The sequence below is a fragment of the Nerophis ophidion genome, linkage group LG24, assembly GCF_033978795.1.
Source record: "Nerophis ophidion isolate RoL-2023_Sa linkage group LG24, RoL_Noph_v1.0, whole genome shotgun sequence".
NCBI lineage: Eukaryota > Metazoa > Chordata > Actinopteri > Syngnathiformes > Syngnathidae > Nerophis > Nerophis ophidion.
In genome coordinates, this window is record NC_084634.1 from 3,432,977 (window position 1) to 3,447,319 (window position 14,343).

The 14,343-nt window shown below is 40.1% G+C and overlaps 1 protein-coding gene across 4 annotated transcripts in view; it reads left to right on the top strand.

Moving 5' to 3' along the window:
- Nucleotides 1–14,343, top strand: part of loxl3b (lysyl oxidase-like 3b) — a 60,838-nt gene that overhangs the window by 29,545 nt on the left and 16,950 nt on the right. For 3 of the 4 annotated variants that reach the window (XM_061886182.1, XM_061886180.1, XM_061886181.1), the window contains 4 exons: nt 56–236; nt 1,171–1,325; nt 7,420–7,590; nt 12,560–12,719. In XM_061886182.1, coding sequence (XP_061742166.1) covers nt 56–236; nt 1,171–1,325; nt 7,420–7,590; nt 12,560–12,719 — 667 coding nt within the window. Of the gene's footprint in view, nt 1–55; nt 237–1,170; nt 1,326–7,419; nt 7,591–9,716; nt 9,873–12,559; nt 12,720–14,343 lie in introns of all 4 variants that reach the window. The other variant, XM_061886184.1, reaches the window with a different exon arrangement.

The following is a 14,343-nucleotide window of genomic DNA, read 5'->3' on the forward strand; positions in this document are numbered from 1 at the left end:
CTCTCTCTCTATCTATCTCTCTCTCTCTCTCTCTCTCCCCCCATCCCTCCATCAGAGCAACGTGCGGCTGAAGGGTGGTGCCAGGCTGGGTGAGGGCCGTGTGGAGGTGCTGCAGGGCAGCGAGTGGGGCACGGTGTGTGACGACCGCTGGAGCCTGCAGTCGGCCAGCGTGGTGTGCAGGGAGCTGGGCTTCGGCAGCGCCAAGGAGGCCATGACGGGCGGACGCATGGGTCAAGGTGGGATTCACACGCAAAATACACCCGACCTGCAACCTTTGACCTCCAACACCTCATACTGAGCTTAAATGTCCTAGAGGACCATAAATAGCCCCAAAGTACCCCAAGTAGGACCACCTGTCCCCTAAAGGTCCTAGAGGACCACAAATAACCCCAAGATCCCAAAGTCCCCTAAGTAGGACCACCTTGCCTCTAAGGTCCTAAAGGACCATAAATAGCCCCAATGTCCCAAAGTACCCCAATAAGGACCATCTTACCCTTGAAGGTCCGAGAATATCATAAATAGCCTCAAGTCCCAAAGTACCCCAATATGGATCATCTTAGAAAACGTCTTTGCGCAACTTTTAATATAAAGTGTTCAATCTCTCTCCTGTGCCAGTTTGAAGCCGACACAACAAACGCGCTCAGAGGAGATAATGTTTGAAAAAAGGTGACCGGTTCTTTACAAAACTTTTGTTTTGAAGGGGTCATTGCCAACTTCCTGTTGATTTTTGCTGAAGGTTGTCAGTGTATGAAATGTAGGTCTAAGTGAGACCTACATAGAGGTGTTTGTTTCATGTCTCTACGACATTTCTACTGGAAGTTACAAGCAGTTGTGTCTGTGTTTTTTCCTAGGGGGCGCTAGAGTGCAAATTTGAGTTTATTTTTATTTTTATTAGATGCTAATTGTTGCCAGTCCTGATGTGTGTGTTAAATTTGGTGAGTTTTGAAGCATGTTAAGGGGGTCAAAGAGGCGGCGGTATAATAATAATAATAAAACCTTAGAAATACAATAGGGTCCTCAGTCCCAAAGGGACATTCGGTCCCTAAATATAGATCCCAACATGGACCTCACGGAGTGTGAGATCCTCACATCCTTCCCCAGTACTCCTAAACGACCAGGAAGTAGGTGACAGAACCTTGCATCAGCATCCTGCCCTGGGTCTGTGTGCAGGTCTGGGTCCCATCTACATGAACGAAGTGAAGTGCACGGGCAACGAGAAGTCCATCTGGAAGTGTCCCTTCAAGAACATCACGTCTGAGGACTGCCAGCACACGGAGGACGCCGCCCTGCGCTGCAACATTCCCTACATGGGCCTGGAGAACTCGGTCAGACACGCCCTTTTTACTCCTTTCTGTCCTGCAAGATGCAGGAGGTCCTCGGTCTACGGCACGTGGTCCTCGGTCTACTACAGGTGGTCCTCGGTCTACACACCAGGCGTGTTCATATTCAATCAAAATATTACTTGCAGCAAATTAACGATGGAAAATTAGTATAGCATGTATCTGAGTCTGTGTGTGTGTAATCCAATTTGTGTGTGTCTGTATGTCAATCTGTGTGTGTGTGTGTGTGTGTGTATTGTAATTCCTGTGTCAATTTGTGTGTGTGTGTGATCCAATTCATGTGTGTGTGTGTGTGTGTGTGTGTGTGTGTGTGTGGGTGTGTGTGTGTGTAATCCAATTCCCTTGTGTGTCTGTATGTCAATTAGTGTGTGTGTGTATTGTAATTCCTGTGTGTCAATTTGTGTGTGTGTGTGTGATCCAATTCATGTGTTTGTGTGTGTGTGTGTGTGTGTGTGTGTGTGTGTGTGTGTGTGTGTGTGTGAGATCCAATTCCCTTGTGTGTCTGTATGTCAATCAGTGTGTGTGTGTATTGTAATTTCTGTGTGTAAATTTGTGTGTGTGAGATCCAATTCATGTGTGTGTCAATCTGTGTGTGTGTGTGTGTGTGTGTGTAATCCAATTCCCTTGTGTGTCTGTATGTCACCAGTGTCTGTATGTCACCAGTGTGTATTGTAATTCCTGTGTGTCAATTTGTGTGTGTGTGTGATCCAATTCATGTGTGTGTGTCTGTATGTCAAGCTGTGTGTGTGTGTGTGTGTTTTGAGATGTTTGTATTATAATGTGTCTGTGTTAAAAAAAAATGTCCATCTGTATCATGATTTGTGTGTGTAGAAAAGAAGTGTGTGTATTTATTAGATGTGTGTAAGGCAGCAACACTTTAGTACACACACACACATTGATACACAGACACACACTTTAGTACACACACACATTGATACACAGACACACACTATAGTACACACACACATTGATACACAGACACACACTTTAGTACACACACACATTGATACACAGACACACACTTTAGTACACACACATTGATACACAGACACACACTTTAGTACACACACACATTGATACACAGACACACACTTTAGTACACACACACATTGATACACAGACACACACTTTAGTACACACACACATTGATACACAGACACACACTTTAGTACACACACACATTGATACACAGACACACACTTTAGTACACACACACATTGATACACAGACACAAACTTTAGTACACACATTGATACACACACACACTTTAGTACACACACACATTGATACACACACACACTTTAGTACACACACACATTGATACACAGACACACACTTTAGTACACACACACATTGATACACAGACACACACTTTAGTACACACACACATTGATACACAGACACACACTTTAGTACACACACACATTGATACACAGACACACACTTTAGTACACACACACATTGATACACAGACACACACTTTAGTACACACACACATTGCTACACAGACACACACTTTAGCATACACACACATTGATACACAGACACACACTTTAGTACACACACACATTGATACACACACACTTTAGTACACACACACATTGATACACAGACACACTTTAGTACACACACACATTGATACACAGACACACACTGTAGTACACACACACATTGATACAGACACACACTTTAGTACACACACACATTGATACACAGACACACACTATAGTACACACACACATTGATACACAGACACACACTTTAGTACACACACACATTGATACACAGACACACACTTTAGTACACACACACATTGATACACAGACACACACTTTAGTACACACACACATTGATACACAGACACACACTATAGTACACACACACATTGATACACACACACTTTAGTACACACACACATTGATACACAGACACACACTTTAGTACACACACACATTGATACACAGACACACACTTTAGTACACACACACATTGATACACAGACACACACTTTAGTACACACACACATTGATACACAGACACACACTTTAGTACACACACACATTGATACACAGACACACACTATAGTACACACACACATTGATACACACACACTTTAGTACACACACACATTGATACACAGACACACACTTTAGTACACACACACATTGATACACAGACACACACTTTAGTACACACACACATTGATACACAGACACACACTTTAGTACACACACACATTGATACACAGACACACACATTGATACACACACACATTGATACACAGACACACTTTAGTACACACACACATTGATACACAGACACACACTGTAGTACACACACACATTGATACAGACACACACTTTAGTACACACACACATTGATACACAGACACACACTATAGTACACACACACATTGATACACAGACACACCCTTTAGTACACACACACATTGATACACAGACACACACTTTAGTACACACACACATTGATACACAGACACACACTTTAGTACACACACACATTGATACACAGACACACACTTTAGTACACACACACACATGCCAATTGGATTACAGACACACAGATTGAGAAGAAAGGTTGTTAGTGTGTGTGACAACTATGTAGTCTTGCAGGGGCATCAGTGCTGCTGATCCACCGCGGCAAAATATTAGCCGCCACACCTAAAACAACCTCCATACTATTAAAATATCATACGTCCAGTAGAGCACACACGACACTCTTTATAACTTTTATTGGCAACCAGCATAATTCAACACGTAATTCAACACCCAAGTGTAATAATGCTGCTGTGTCGAACCACAACAAGCTGGTAAAACCAGGACCACCTGTTGTTGGACCAGGAGAATGTGTTGGTTTTCACTAATGCATGATGATGTCACTCTTTGATGCTGTGTCATGATGATGTCACACTCTTTGATGCTGTGTGTGTCATGATGATGTCACTCTTTGATGCTGTGTGTGTCATGATGATGTCACACTCTTTGATGTTGTGTCATGATGATGTCACACTCTTTGATGCTGTGTGTCATGATGATGTCACACTCTTTGATGTTGTGTCATGATGATGTCACACTCTTTGATGCTGTGTGTCATGATGATGTCACTCTCTTAGATGATGTGTCATGATGATGTCACACTCTTTGATGCTGTGTGTCATGATGATGTCACTCTCTTAGATGATGTGTCATGATGATGTCACACTCTTTGATGCTGTGTGTCATGATGATGTCACACTCTTTGATGCTGTGTCATGATGATGTCACACTCTTTGATGCTGTGTGTCATGATGATGTCACTCTCTTAGATGATGTGTCATGATGATGTCACACTCTTTGATGCTGTGTGTGTCATGATGATGTCCCACTCTTTGATGCTGTGTGTCATGATGATGTCACTCTTAGATGATGTGTCATGATGATGTCACACTCTTTGATGCTGTGTGTGTCATGATGATGTCACACTCTTTGATGCTGTGTCATGATGATGTCACACTCTTTGATGTTGTGTCATGATGATGTCTCTTAGATGATGTGTCATGATGATGTCACACTCTTTGATGCTGTGTGTCATGATGATGTCACACTCTTAGATGTTGTGTCATGATGATGTCACACTCTTTGATGCTGTGTGTCATGATGATGTCACTCTCTTAGATGATGTGTCATGATGATGTCACACTCTTTGATGCTGTGTGTCATGATGATGTCACTCTCTTTGATGTTGTGTCATGATGATGTCACTCTTTGATGCTGTGTGTGTCATGATGATGTCACACTCTTTGATGCTGTGTCATGATGATGTCACACTCTTTGATGCTGTGTGTCATGATGATGTCACTCTCTTAGATGATGTGTCATGATGATGTCACACTCTTTGATGCTGTGTGTGTCATGATGATGTCACACTCTTTGATGCTGTGTGTCATGATGATGTCACTCTTAGATGATGTGTCATGATGATGTCACACTCTTTGATGCTGTGTGTGTCATGATGATGTCACACTCTTTGATGCTGTGTCATGATGATGTCACACTCTTTGATGTTGTGTCATGATGATGTCACTCTCTTAGATGTTGTGTCATGATGATGTCACTCTCTTAGATGATGTGTCATGATGATGTCACACTCTTTGATGCTGTGTGTCATGATGATGTCACTCTCTTAGATGTTGTGTCATGATGATGTCACTCTCTTTGATGCTGTGTGTCATGATGATGTCACTCTCTTAGATGTTGTGTCATGATGATGTCACTCTTTGATGCTGTGTGTGTCATGATGATGTCACTCTCTTAGATGTTGTGTCATGATGATGTCACTCTTTGATGCTGTGTGTGTCATGATGTCACTCTCTTAGATGCTGTGTCATGATGATGTCACTCTTTGATGCTTTGTGTGTCATGATGATGTCACTCTTTGATGCTGTGTGTCATGATGATGTCACACTCTTTGATGTTGTGTCATGATGATGTCACACTCTTTGATGCTGTGTGTCATGATGATGTCACTCTCTTAGATGTTGTGTCATGATGATGTCACTCTTGATGCTGAGTCATGTGACATCTTTGCTTCAGTAGTGTCAACTAACTATTAGCAACCAGGACTAACGACGGTGTTTTAGCTAATTGTGTCTGTTTACACCTACCAACCGTGCATTTTGGTATTCCTTCTTACCTTGCCACATACAATCATGCTAACTTTAGCATGCTAACGTTTTATGCTAGCTTTGTCACTGATTTTGCATGTTTTAACCCCCCCCAAAAAAATCAAGTTTTTTAATACTTGGTGCCATCTTGGATGCATGCTAACGTCTCCTATATTAGCATGCTAACATTTTATGCTTGCTTTGTAGTTGGTTTTGTATGTTTAAAGCTAAAAAAAATCATGGTTTGTGAAACTCGGTGATATCGAGCAAGTATGCTAACTGTTAACGATCTTGGAAGTATGCCAACGTCTCTTCTATCAGCATTCTAATGTTTCATGCTAGCTTTTTAGCTAATTTTGTATGTTTAAACCTAAAAAATCCTGGTTTGTGAAACTCGGTGATGTCGAGCAAGTATGCTAACGGTTAACGTGTGTCAATTAACGTTTACTTGGCGCTAACTTGGAAGTATGCTAACATTTCTTATATTAGCATGCTAATGTTAACATGCCACTGTTTTATGCTAGCTTTTTAGCTAATTGTGTATGTTTATACCTAAAAATCATAGATTTTGATACCAGGCGCCATCTGAGAAGTATGCTAACGTCTCTTATGTTCGCATGCTAACGTTTTATGCTAACTTTTAAGTTAGTTTTGTATGTTTATACCTAAAAATCCCAGATTTTGATACCAGGCGCCATCTTCGAAGTATGCTAACGTCTCTTATGTTTGCATGCTAACGTTTTATGCTAACTTTTTAGCTAGTTTTGTATGTTTATACCTAAAAATCATAGATTTTGATACCAGGCGCCATTTTAGAAGTATGCTAACGTCTCTTATGTTCGCATGCTAACATTTTATGCTAGCTTTTTAGCTAATTTTGTATTTTTATACCTAAAAATCATACATTTTGATACCAGGCACCATCTTAGAAGTATGCTAACATCTCTTATGTTCGCATGCTAACATTTTATGCTAGCTTTTTAGCAAATTTTGTATGTTTATACCTAAAAATCATAGATTTTGATACCAGGCGCAATTTTAGAAGTATGCTAACGTCTCTTATGTTCGCATGCTAACATTTTATGCTAGCTTTTTAGCTAATTTTGTATTTTTATACCTAAAAATCATACATTTTGATACCAGGCACCATCTTAGAAGTATGCTAACATCTCTTATGTTCGCATGCTAACATTTTATGCTAGCTTTTTAGCTAATTTTGTATGTTTATACCTAAAAATCATAGATTTTGATACCAGGCACCATCTTAGAAGTATGCTAACGTCTCTTATATTAGCATGCTAACATTTTAGAGGTATTAGCATGCTCACAAAGGCAGCATGTCATGTGATACAAACGCCACAGGTTCGATCCCGTCCTGCCTTTGTGTGAGGCTATGCTCCGACCCCACACACACAGATCCGCCTAACAGGGGGGCGCACCCGCCACGAGGGCCGCGTGGAGGTGCTCGGCACGGACGCCAATGGCACCGAAGCCTGGGGCCTGATCTGTGGTGAGACCTGGACCACCAAGGAGGCCATTGTGGTCTGCAGGCAGCTGGGACTGGGCTACGCTAACCAGGGCCTGCAAGTAGGTCATTAACCCTTAGCATCATTAACACTTAGCGTCATTAACAGTTAGCATTATTAACACTTAGCATTATTAACAGTTAGCATCATTAACGCTAGCTTTGCAAGGACATATAATATACTGTCATGTTCATACTCAAACATCAAACTCCCGAACAAACTACGTAAAAACATTTTAGCTCCTATATTCTGTGACTTAAATGGACAAAGTTGCACATGTTGTCCTCAAAGGGGGAGACATGCGGTTGCGTCCCACCCGAAACCCCGACCCCCCCGTCACAAATCTCAGGAAGATGGGAGATCGTAGATGGAAGTTAGAACCGCTATCGATATCGGTGTCGATATCAACCTGGAGTCACGATCAGACCCCCGACCTTTTTTGACACTGAATTTTATTTATTTTTTTACATGAAATTATGTTGACAATTTCATTGAAAAGAAAATTGCTAGCAAAATGTGTGTGTTGAAAAATTCAGCGTAAAAAAAAATTCAGTGCTGAAAAATTCAGTGTGGACAAAATAATGGTATCAAAATTTAGTGTATCAAGAATTCAATGTGAAAAAAAAATCAGTGTAAAAAACTTAATTGTATAAAAAATAATGGTATAACTAAGTTCAATAAAATATTTTAGTCTTTAAAAAAAATCAGTGTAAAACAATTATTTGGAAAAAAAAAATCAGTGTAATTTAAAAATTCATGTGCAGCCCTTTGAGACATTAGTGATTTAGGGCTATATAAATGAACATTGATTGATTGATTGATGTATTAAAAAATTCAGTTTATTAAAAAAAAATTCAGTATAATTTAAAAAATCATGTAATAAAAATTCAGTTTATTAAAACAATTCAGTGTATAAAAAATTCACGGTGTAAAACAAAAATCATTGTATAAATAGATCAATGTAAAACAAATTCAGTGTATGAAAACATTCAGTTTAATGAAACAATTCAGTCTACAAAAAATTCAGTGTAAAAATTCTGATTTCAAATTTTGCGACACTGAATTTTTATACATTGAATTTTTTACGCTAAAATTTTTCAACGCTGTATTTTTATGCATTTAATTTTTTTATACAGAATTTTTTAGCACTGATTTTTTTCAACACTGAATTTTTAGGCATTTAATTGTATTTTTTTTACAATGAATTTTTATGCACTTAATTTTTTAGGACTGATTTTTTTACACATTTTTTAAACTGAATATTTATACAATATAATATATATAATTCTATTATATAATAATTATATAATATACATTTTTCATACTTAATTTTTATACACTGAAATTTTTTACACTGAATTTTTATGCATTTAATTTTTTCATACTGAATTTTTATACATTGAATTATTTTAGCAGTGATTTTTTTTATACTACTTTTTTTAGCTCTGATTTTTTTTACACAGAATTTTCATGCATTACATTTTTTTATACTGAATTTTTATCCACTGACATTTTTTAGCACTGATGCTTTTTTACAATAAATGTTTTCAACAGTGAATGTTTGTACACTGATTTTTTTTTTTATACTGAATATTTATGCATGTAATTTTTTTATACTGTATTTTCATAAAAAAAAGTTGGCACTATTTTTTTTGCACTGAATTTTTATGCATTAATTTTTTTACACATTTTTTTTAACACTGAATTTGTTTTTGCACAGATTTTTTTTACAATAAACTTTAAAACAGAATTTCTTTAGACACACATTTTGCAAACGTTTTTTATTCAATCAAATTGTCAGCAAAATTTGACGTAAAAGAAAATTACGTTGACCAAATTGAAACGCGACAAATTCAGTGACATAAATTGTGTGAAAATAAAGCTCCATAAACATCCAACAGGTTTTTTCCAGCACAGTGCCACCTGCTGGATGAGTTGAACAATCCACCCCCATAAAAAAACAACCTCTTAAAGTGATGATTCAAAGTTGATTACGACAGTATATTATAGAACATTTCTTTGTGTCCTACAAAGAAAAACCAACTTTCCCACCCAAGTGGATTCACAGTCCAGTGATGAGCTCATCCCAAGCCCACTAACACACACATTTTCCACTGAGCGTGCCCAGACCAGACCGCAGAAATAGGACAGGAAGTGTCACTGACTCCCAGCAGGGCATCTCTGCAGATCCGGATTGTGGGCGGCCGCAGCAGTTATGAGGGCCGGGTGGAGGTTCAGGTGGGGTCCAAGTGGGGCACGGTGTGCAGCACGGGGTGGACCACCAAAGAGGCCATGGTGGTCTGCAGGCAGCTGGGCCTTGGCTACTCCATGCACGCCATCACCGTAAGTAGCAGCTGCCGTCCTACGAAAAACGCAAGCGACCCTCAATGAATCATCACCAACTTGTTATTTTTACACACAAGGCTAGCTGGCTAGCATCGTGTGTTTGTGCTTTATTTCTACCCTTCTTGAGACATCTCTAGAAAGTGTGGTCCTAAAGACGTAGGCATTTTTCAGAGGTCTCCAGAATGTCTGAAATACAAGATTGTGTGTGTGTGTGTGTGTGTGTGTGTGTGTGTGTGTGTGTGCTTGTATTTCTGCCCTTCTTGAGACATCTCTAGAAAGTGTGGTCCTAAAGAGGTAGGCATTTTTCAGAGGTCTCCAGAAGGTCTGAAGTACAAGATTGTGTGTGTGTGTTTGTGTGTGTGCGTGTGTGTGTGTGTGTGTGTGTGTGTGTGCGCTTGTATTTCTGCCCTTCACAAGACATCTCTAGAAAGTGTGGTCCTAAAGAGGTAGGCATTTTTTAGAGGTCTCCAGAAGGTCTGAAATACAAGATTGTGTGTGTGTGTGTGTGTTTGTATTTCTGCCCTTCTCAAGACATCTCTAGAAAGGGTGGTCCTAAAGACGTAGGCATTTTTCAGAGGTCTCCAGAAGGTCTGAAATACAAGATTGTGTGTGTGTGTGTGTGTGTGCGCTTGTATTTCTGCCCTTCTTGAGACATCTCTAGAAAGGGTGGTCCTAAAGACGTAGGCATTTTTCAGAGGTCTCCAGAAGGTCTGAAATACAAGATTGTGTGTGTGTGTGTGTGTGTGTGTGTGTGTGTGTGTGTGTGTGTGTGTGTGTGTGTGCGCTTGTATTTCTGCCCTTCTTGAGACATCTCTAGAAAGGGTGGTCCTAAAGATGTAGGCATTTTTCAGAGGTCTCCAGAATGTCTGAAGTACAAGATAGTGTGTGTGTGTGTGTGTGCTTGTATTTCTGCCCTTCTCGAGACATCTCTAGAAAGGGTGGTCCTAAAGAGGTAGGCATTTTTCAGAGGTCTCCAGAATGTCTGAAGTACAAGATTGTGTGTGTGTGTGTGTGTGTGTGTGTGTGTGTGTGTGTGTGTGCGCTTGTATTTCTGCCCTTCTCGAGACATCTCTGGAAAGGGTGGTCCTAAAGAGGTAGGCATTTTTCAGAGGTCTCCAGAATGTCTGAAGTACAAGATTGTGTGTGTGTGTGTGTGTGTGTGTGTGTGTGTGCGCTTGTATTTCTGCCCTTCTTGAGACATCTCTAGAAAATGCGGTCCTAAAGAGGTAGGCATTTTTTAGAGGTCTCCAGAAGGTCTGAAATACAAGATTGTGTGTGTGTGTGTGCTTGTATTTCTGCCCTTCTTGAGACATCTCTAGGAAGGGTGGTCCTAAAGAGGTAGGCATTTTTCAGAGGTCTCCAGAAGGTCTGAAATACAAGATTGTGTGTGTGTGTGTGTGTGTGTGTGCGTGCGCTTGTATTTCTGCCCTTCTTGAGACATCTCTAGAAAGGGTGGTCCTAAAGAGGTAGGCATTTTTCAGAGGTCTCAAGAAGGTAAAAAAATACAAGAATATGTGTGTGTGAGACATCAAGGAAAAGTAAAAAAAAAAAAAGTTAAAGTGCTCCCCCTCCGGCCAACATATGTAATAAGTGTGTATAAGAAATTGAAATCGCCCCCCTTTGGCCAACATTAATAAAATAGAAAAAATAAATACAAATCTTTATATATCTAGAAAGGGTGGTCCTAAAGAGGTAGGCATTTTTCTCAGGTCTCAAGAAGGTAAGAAATACAAGCGTGTGTGTGTGTGTGTGTGTGTGTGTGTTTTGTATTTCCACCCTTCTTGAGACATTAAGGAAAAGTACAAAAAAATTGAAGTGCTCCCCCTCTGGCCAACATATGTAATAACAAGTGTGTGTAAGAAATTGGTCAAAATGTATTAAAATTAAATAATGAACAATTACACACAAAACCTTAAATTAAAAAAAAAAAAAAAGAAAACTAAAAGCTTACCTTCTTAAAAATGTGCATACACATGTGTACGTATGTAGAAAGGCTGGTCCTAAAGAGGTTAGGGTGGGTCCCCAGAAGGTGAGAATGACACGAGTGTGTATGTAGAAAGGCTGGACCTAAAGAGGTTTGGGTGGGTCCCCAGAAGGTGAGAATGACACGAGTGTGTATGTAGAAAGGCTGGTCCTAAAGAGGTTTGAGTGGGTCCCCAGAAGGTGAGAATGACACAAGTGTGTATGTAGAAGGGCTGGACCTAAAGAGGTTAGGGTGGGTCCCCAGAAGGTGGGAATGACACGAGTGTGTATGTAGAAAGGCTGGACCTAAAGAGGTTTGGGTGGGTCCCCAGAAGGTGGGAATGACACGAGTGTGTATGTAGAAAGGCTGGACCTAAAGAGGTTTGGGTGGGTCCCCAGAAGGTGAGAATGACACGAGTGTGTATGTAGAAAGGCTGGTCCTAAAGAGGTTTGGGTGGGTCCCCAGAAGGTGGGAATGACACGAGTGTGTATGTAGAAAAGTTGGTCCTAAAAAGGTTTGGGTGGGTCCCCAGAAGGTGAGAATGACACGAGTGTGTATGTAGAAAGGCTGGTCCTAAAGAGGTTAGGGTGGATCTCCAGAAGGTGCGAATGACACGAGTTAGGGTGGGTCCCCATGAGGTGCGAATGACACGAGTGTGTGTGTGCAGGAAACCTGGTACAGGTCCCCAGAAGGTGCGAATGACACGAGTGTGTGTGTGCAGGAAACCTGGTACTGGGACAGCAGCAATGTCACCCACATGGTGATGAGTGGCGTCAAGTGCACAGGTGCCGAGATGTCCCTGACTCAGTGCCAGCACCACAAGACGGTCAGCTGTCAGAAAGCCGCCGCCAAGTTCGCCGCCGGAGTCATCTGCTCCGAGAGTGAGTTACCATATTATACACTTACCTCTGTTTCTTCTTGTTTCCTGTCTGGCGCTCTTTCGGGGCCACACAACACCACACTACACTACACTTCACCACACTACACTACACCACACACCACACCACACTACACTACACTACACTACACTACACTACACTACACTACGCTACACTACACCACACTACACCACACCACACTACACACCACACTACACTACGCTACACTACACTACACCATACCACACCACACCTCACCATTCAGGACCCATTCTTCATTCACACCCATTCACATAAATTCATCCAACACCCACACATTACATTACACACACACACTCATTACATTACACACACTATATTACACTCACACACTACATTATACACACACACTATATTACACACACACATACACACACACTACATTACACACACTATATTACACACACACACACACTACATTATACACACACACTATATTACACACACACACACACTACATTATACACACTATATTACACACACTACATTACACACACATAAAAACTACATTACACACGCTCTTCACTAAAAACACTAAATTACACACTCTCACTACATTACATGACACACACATTACATTACACGCATACTAAATGTCACACTACAATACACACATTACATTACACACACTGAACTACACGCACACACTACGTTACACACACTACATTACACACACACCAAATTTTACACTACATTACACACACACTATATTACACACACACATACACACACACACACACTACATTACACACACTACATTACACACACATAAAAACTACATTACACACGCTCTTCATTAAACACACTAAATTACACACTCCCACTACATTACATGACACACACATTGCATTACACGCATACTAAATGTCACACTACAATACACACATTACATTACACACACTGAACTACACGCACACACTACGTTACACACACTACATTACACACACCAAATTTCACACTACATTACACACATCCTATTACACGCACACACTACATTACACACAAACAAAATATTACACACACATACAAACTACATTACACATTACACACACACAGACAAAATATTACACACACATACAAACTACATTACACACACATACAAACTACATTACACATTTCACTACACACACTAGATTACACACCCTTACTACATTACACACACACTTCATTACACACTCTCATTACATTACACACACTATATTAACCGCACATTCACTACATTACACACACACCAAATTTCACACTACATTACACACATTCTATTACACGCACACACACTACATTACACACACACAAAATATTACACACACTTACAAACTACATTACACACACATACAAACTACATTACACATTTCACTACACACACTAGATTACACACCCTCACTACATTACACACACTAGATTACACACCCTCACTACATTACACACACTGGATTACACACTCTCACTACATTACACACACTTCATTACACACACTAGATTACACACTCTCATTACATTACACACACTACATTACACACTATATTACACATCACACACACTCAAGTACACACTCACTACATTACTTTACACACACATTACATTTTTT